This window comes from Ambystoma mexicanum, chromosome 3q (assembly GCF_040938575.1).
Source record: "Ambystoma mexicanum isolate Mex_15411 chromosome 3q, UKY_AmexF1_1, whole genome shotgun sequence".
Taxonomy (NCBI): Eukaryota; Metazoa; Chordata; class Amphibia; order Caudata; family Ambystomatidae; genus Ambystoma; species Ambystoma mexicanum.
In genome coordinates, this window is record NC_090926.1 from 266,994,940 (window position 1) to 267,001,706 (window position 6,767).

A 6,767-nucleotide genomic window follows, 5' to 3' on the forward strand; every position below is an offset into this window, starting at 1 on the left:
AGGTCGCATGCAAATTAATAGAACTCGAACATATCTAATTTCCACAAAGACACGAGTCACATGACAGATCCATTGAGGATGCATATTCCAGAAACCCACACGCTCCACTCTAAATGTTCTCCATGTATAATTTTGGCAAGGTAATGCAGTGTTATGAAAGGCAATAAACAGCATTCGAACACAGATGCCGCATATTCATGAAGCCTCTCACAGTAGAGCCCAAATCCATCAGGGAAAACCAAATGCCAAGCCAGTGTCATAAAAACAGCAAACATCCAGGTGTACAGTTCAAACAGCGCTGTAGCATTAAAGGCCCGAGTACGTTCAAAGCACATTGAAGCATTCCATACCAAATAATTAAAATGGCCATGCCACCGATGCCATGGACAGCGAGCCACATTCATGAAAACTGTTGCATAAAGTGGACGAGCGTATCCCAAGCATCCAAGTCATCTTGAAACTAACCTCGTGGTCATGTTGATTAGAAAAAGCCTTGCCCCGCTTCTGCCTACGGAGTTGAAATGGATGTCCAGCCAGCCTGTGATCTTAACCCCCGGCTGATGTTGACATCATAGGCGGCATGTAACATTAGCCAAGCGTGGTGTACGTAGCAATTCCGCCCACACACAGACAAAGCAGCCTAATGCAGAGCGATTCCATGCTGCATCGGGTCCATAACTATTCTGCGTTGCAGCGTACGATGCGAAGACGCATGGAAGTAGGTCAGCTGATCACGGACATCTGGGTCCTTTATTCCAAAGCCACGCAGCACCGGAGGAAAACGATCTGATACAGCAGAAGCGTAACAATAGAAGATAAGCATCCAGCGTTCTCAGAAGTAAGATGAAGCGGTGGCATTCCAATGTGTATATTTAAAAGCAAACTGACAAATCCCATCTGCGCCATTTTAAGGTCTTAAAGACTTAAAAAATATAGTTAAAAAAAATAATGTCACATAGAAATACAAAAAAAAAAAAACTAAATGGGAGATGAACTAGGAAATCACTGGTTGGCAGTCACCAACACATTCAGTGGTGAATCTCATTGCTCCAACCACTGTAGGGCAAGTGTAGGCTCAGAAGTGCTCTTTTCACCATCTGGCAGCACCCACAGTAAAAACAAGGCTTTCAAATGCAGTTGTCTGGCCAAATCTTTAGCACCCTGAAATGACTTCCGCAACATTAAAACCTCCCTGGGGTAATCAGGGTAAATAGAAACAGATTTACCTCTAAAAACAGTAAATAGAAACAGATTTACCTCTAAAAACAGCAGTTCTTTCAGTCTAGCAGCAGAACTCAAGCGTTCTTTGGTTTTGAAAAGTCACCAGGATGTGTCTTGCTTTAGTCCCTGCTTCCTTACCAATGCTGTAGGCACCGTCAATATCCGAGGAGGAAACCAAATCACAATCAAAGCTTTCCTTGAAAACGTATGGCTAAAGCTGCTGAATCTTCCTTACCAGTCGAGTCCTCCAGGCACTTAAACGAAACTTACTTGAAATTTTAGAAATGTCAGACTGCTTTTTAATGGATTTGTTGGAGGTCACAACCAGCGCCTGTTGGATTTATCCAGTTCAGCCGTTCGATTGAAAATGCTAACAAAACGATTGCCTGAAATACGACTCTGCTTTTAGTCATCCCATGATACAGAGTAGGCAAGATGCGATTTGTCACAAGAACCCACCCTCTATAGGGGTGGAGCAAATCGAATTTAGGGGCTTACATGGAGACTACGTAAGAGGCTAAGGAGCATTTTAAACGAAACGGTTTCCCTTGGGACCAATGGCGTCCCCATGTGCACCCGTCAATTTGTCAGTTAACAATGTTTTGTTCTTGTTTAGGACGGTACCTGGTTTGGTACATGCTTTTGATGCGCCCACTCGGGGTTCATATATCGCAGAGAGTTCAAAGTGGTGCCTGTAGAGTGAATCTGTGATATCATGTGGATGAATTTAACATCGCCCTGGTGGAAATTAGTGCAACACGTGAACCCATCCTACGTATTTGAGGGTAAGTTGACTGGGCATTTATGGCAGTTCCATATTCGTGTAAACTGGGAGGGGGGGGCGGGAAGATTATTGCTTCTTGACTATTGGGAGTCAATCATACTTACACAGGAGTGGTCACACCCTTTTTTTGTGGTTTAATTTAACAGCCCTGAAGAAGACTAGGCCCTTAGCCCTGACGAAGATTAGGCCCTTAGCCCTGAAGAAGACTAGGCCCTTGAATCAGAGGTATCGGCGAAACCAGGGAACACCAGTTGGCTTTTATATGAATTTGTAGACATTAGGGATAAACAGAATAAAACCAGGCTGTGACTATAGGTGGATTCATTTTCCAATGCTACTCCATACTTTTGCTCATTAACACTTTTTTGCCAGCCAGACAGTGTGGTTATTTTATACAATTACCCCCTTTGTCTACCCTTTATTGCCATAGAAGGTGTCTTATCAAGTTATTAGTTCACAAGTGTGATTATATGCACATGAACACTTTTATGACCATCGTGTTTTAGATGAATTCTTGCTATATAGACAAAATGTGTCAATGTATGTGTCTAGGTGTATGTTCGTCATTGAATGACAATGTTTGAATAAAATGTTAAGTAATCTTTGCTCCGCTGCTCTCCACCAAGTGTATTCATGATTGCGGACTTATTCCCATTAATTATCCACCAACTTTGTATTCATCTCACGTAGAGCACAAACCCTCTTACCCCCCCCGCGACCCCCCAATGACCATGCTCCTTCAGTCTCCCGGAGTCATCCCTATGCTAGCAATTCCTACGTGCTTCAGATTTTCCTTTAGTGGAAAATCTGACTACTGCCTCGAAAGCACCGTCCGCCCTGGATTATTGCAGAAGATCTGCAATTAGATTAAGACTTGTGCACTTGGAATTCCAAACGGAGGCCTCTAGGGACTGGTTTTATTTCTGACCATTAAAACAAGTCTTGCACCCAGATTCACATCAAGACGTGTTACGTGAATACAAGCATCTCCCAAGAAGGGGAGGTGACCAGTAAAGACAAGCATGGAATTGGCTACAAGTTGGAACCTGGAATATTACACTTGGGGCTCAACAAGTAGCCCATACGATGGGGGCAAAAGAGGAAGTGTCATCTTCCCTGTCCATAATACAAGAGAAATAGGTCAGGCAGTCTGGTTACATAACGGCAGGCCGCAGCACTGGACCAAAGGGCTCAAGCATGCTGGATCCGTTTAGCTCCTGGATTTCACCAGAGTAGTGTTTCCATCCCACAGAGCATGGGGTAGTTTGTGCGCTGGGCAGAGTCGTAATTTGCCTCTATAACCGAGCAAGCATGTGCCACTAGGGTGAAGAAATATTAAATTGCCTGGTGGGCACTAACCGTAAACCCGCCCATCAGGAACTGCAAGTTGCGCAACCTCCATGAGAGATGGGAAACTAGCAGGGTTTCCAGAAAGACTGGCTCCTGGAAACAGGAAATCACCTATTCGCCCGAGGCGGCGAGGTGGGCGTACTCAATTCAGAAGTAGTTCTGAGTCCCCTCCACTGCTCAAATTAGCTCCACAACATCCAGCTTAACACACATATATAAACACTGACGAGGCAGAAATACACCACCTTTCTCTACACAAGTACATTGGACCTCCTACAAAAAGGCACCTTTAACATCATTCCACACACAAAAAAAATATACGAGTCCAACTCACCCAGAACAGGAAGTTAAAGATGAACACTAAAAATTTGACGCACTTCATTCCCCCGGAAACTGCCATTTTCTGTTCTTCTTTTGAACCTAGAAAAAAAAATATGATTAAAGAAAACAATTGAACGGTTCAACCCAAACTCACCCGAAGCAATCAATTCATACGGTCATTGTTTCGGGTGGGGCGTAATAGGAAGGGTCCGTTCTTCGTATCCGAGCGGCTATTAAAACGGGGAAACAACCACCGAGCTACCACGGTCGTTTTATACTATCGGGAGGGGGGGCGTGGTTATGGTAGAAGCTCCCGAACACTTAAGGACAAGCACAGCCCTCCCCTCCAGACACCCCGTCCCCAGGTGGGTATCCCCAAGTTTGGTTTAACGCAGGTCCTCTACACTGCTCCCTGCGGGGATAAAAGTAACTACACTTGTGTTTTGACTCCAATGCATTTTGTCCGCCGACAAAACTCTTCACCATTTTAGAAGGGTGAGCCAACGCCTGCCTTAACGCGTCGCCCGGTTCCCTAGCCAGCTTCAGTGCGGGATCAAGGCAACACCCTAGGTCTCCGCCGAGGGAGTGACGGCGCTGCCACTCCCCCCTCGCGCCTGGTCCATGCAATCTATATATGAAACCATACTCCTTTCCCCGACTCGGGTGGTCGGCTGGGAAACCCTCTTTCCTAGCTAGTGGAAGACAGCTCAGCTCGCGTCTCTCCCGGGCTTTTGCCCCACCTTTCCTTTGCAAGCCGGGGATGGCAGACTGACTGCCGCCCTCTGCCTTGCAAACAGGCTTCTAGTTTGTGGCGTATAGCGCCTGTGCATACCCCGCTTTCCTCCCAGTCTGGCCTCTCTACCGTCTCAACAGGAGCCCGCTGTGTTCACCTCTCTCTCACTCCGGCCTCTCCCCGCCTCTGGCTCCGATTATGCGCTGGGATCAGTTGCTGCGCCTCTCCACCTCCCTCAGTATCCGCCCTCCTCCTCCTCTTCCTTTCTACAAACTTCCTACTTAAGGGGAGGGGAAAGCATGTGACCCCCCCTCCCTCCCGTGACTCAATCACGCCACAGGCATCCAGTTTGTGAGCACAAACGCCCACAAAGCCACACCCGGCGGACTCACAACTCGACCTCAGCGCACACACACGCGCAATTACGTATGATCTATTGCAGACTTTCAGCACACCTGGGAAATATGACTAATCACCCCTTTACGACACAACGGTGCTGAACAGACTCAGAAGCATAACCACTTCGGAACACTAGCACGCGCAGGAAGGAAGTACGAACACACATTTTCTACACACCTGGAAATTATAAGTGCACAAACGTGTGCAAAACGTACAAGGTCTGGTCATACCGGAAACTAGACATACAAGAGTTTAAACAAACGGCCGGACTGACCATGAAGCGTTTTTCAATTGAAAATCTCATTGAAAAACGCTTTGTGAATCAGGCTCTCAAGAGAACACACCCGAGAGGTACAAACATCCCCAACCATTAAACAGCACACATCAGCCACAGGCACTGGGTTGTAATGAAACCCTGAGGTGTTTATTCCTGCCAAGGGTATAGGTCTCAACCTTTCATGGCACATGGGCGGGTGAAAACACCTGATTTAGTATTTGGCGTGTGAAAGCAGGATCGGACTGGGACAAGAAATAGGCCCAGTCACCCAAAAAAAGTGGCCCACCCCTCGCCTCAAACAAGTGGCCCACCCCTCGTGACCCTTGACCTTTAATGACATCACCGGAAGTGATGTCATTTGACCCCACGCCAAAGTGACATCCCGGGAAGAGATGAAACACGACCTTTCACCCCTTGACAAAACAGGAAGTGGCATCAAATAGCATTGTTCCTGAGTAAACTACACTTCGAAAAATATGGTTATGATTTCACTAAGGTGATATACATTTCATACAAGAATGAATCACCATATGTATCATTAACATCTGTGTGTATAGATTCATATTGTCAAATTACTGTGAATCCAAGCAGACGTCCAGCCAAATGAAAATGTTATTGTATGACACTTACGCTTAAGCTCTTTTTTTTATAGAACAAATATGCATACAATATCACCCAACCTGTGTTGGTACTGATTTATCGACCTAAGAAGGATAAAAAGTTTTTGAAAAAAATAGAATTTAAAAAAATATGTGAAAAAAATGTTTTTTCAATTTATTTTTTTCAAAGCGGCCCAGGCGTGGCCAGAAACAGGCCCCCACTCCCCAGGGACGTTTTCGGCCCGGCCAGGGGCCGAAAGGCAGAGGGGCCAATCCGACCCTGGGTGAAAGCCCATTGATTCCTATGGGCGTGTAGGGAGCTTGGTGGGTGAGAGAGTTGCCTAAGTGGCGGGGACACCCGCCAAAAGCGTGTCATTTGAGAGGTGTGCCAGGATTCCACGTTCTTTTCGGTTGTGGTGGCTTGTGGCTGGGCGGACGAGGTGTGAGTTTTCTTTACAATAAAGCTTACTGTTCCACTTACCTGTTGTGGCCTCCCTTGCTTCACTGGCAACAAGGTAGAAGGAAGCGGACGACCCGCAAACCAATGTGGGTGCAGTTAGTGTTTCCTCATACCATCCATATCGCCCAGCCGGCCATGACTACAGGTGCACTTTCTTCCCCCCGGCTGAGACGGTGTCTCTGACCCTTCCGTGCTGAGGACATCCTCTGGTGCCAGCCTCCCTCCCCCTCCCTGGTATCCCTCGCAGGTTTTGGGGCTGGCACGGGGAAGATTAAAGAGGGCCGAGGCGCACGGAGAGGAGAGCGTGCGCAAGCAGCGACACGCACAACTGCAGGCAGGGTCAGAGGAAAGGACCCATCAACGTGGCTTAGCGTGACCTCGATTTTGGACGTGCAGATCAACCCTGGCATATCGGGCCTCAGGAATGGTGTAGAGAATCAGTGCTAGTGTGACCCGCCTCAGAGGACACGCGGCAGTGTTTCTGCTCTACAGGAGGTGCTCACAGGGGTGCACACACAGCTGCAGCTTTCACGACTGCGCTACTGGAGCATCAATTGGCACCCATTGTGGACTATATGGTACTCAATCATCACCATAAACCTTCCCGGACAATACCTATTCAT

General features: G+C 47.2%; 1 protein-coding gene across 4 annotated transcripts in view; it reads right to left on the reverse strand.

Annotated features, from left to right (window-relative positions):
* The window catches only part of CD63 (CD63 molecule), a 67,427-nt gene extending 62,717 nt beyond the window's left edge, over positions 1-4,710 (reverse strand). The window contains exons 1-2 of one of the 4 annotated variants that reach the window (XM_069653731.1): positions 4,567-4,710; positions 3,690-3,775 (exon numbers count right to left, since the gene is read on the reverse strand). In XM_069653731.1, coding sequence (XP_069509832.1) covers positions 3,690-3,755 — 66 coding nt within the window. In that variant the 5' untranslated portion in view covers positions 3,756-3,775; positions 4,567-4,710. Of the gene's footprint in view, positions 1-465; positions 818-3,689; positions 3,776-3,850; positions 3,979-4,508 lie in introns of those variants that run through there. The other 3 variants (XM_069653730.1, XM_069653732.1, XM_069653733.1) reach the window with 3 other exon arrangements.
* Between the last annotated feature and the right edge of the window lie 2,057 nt (positions 4,711-6,767).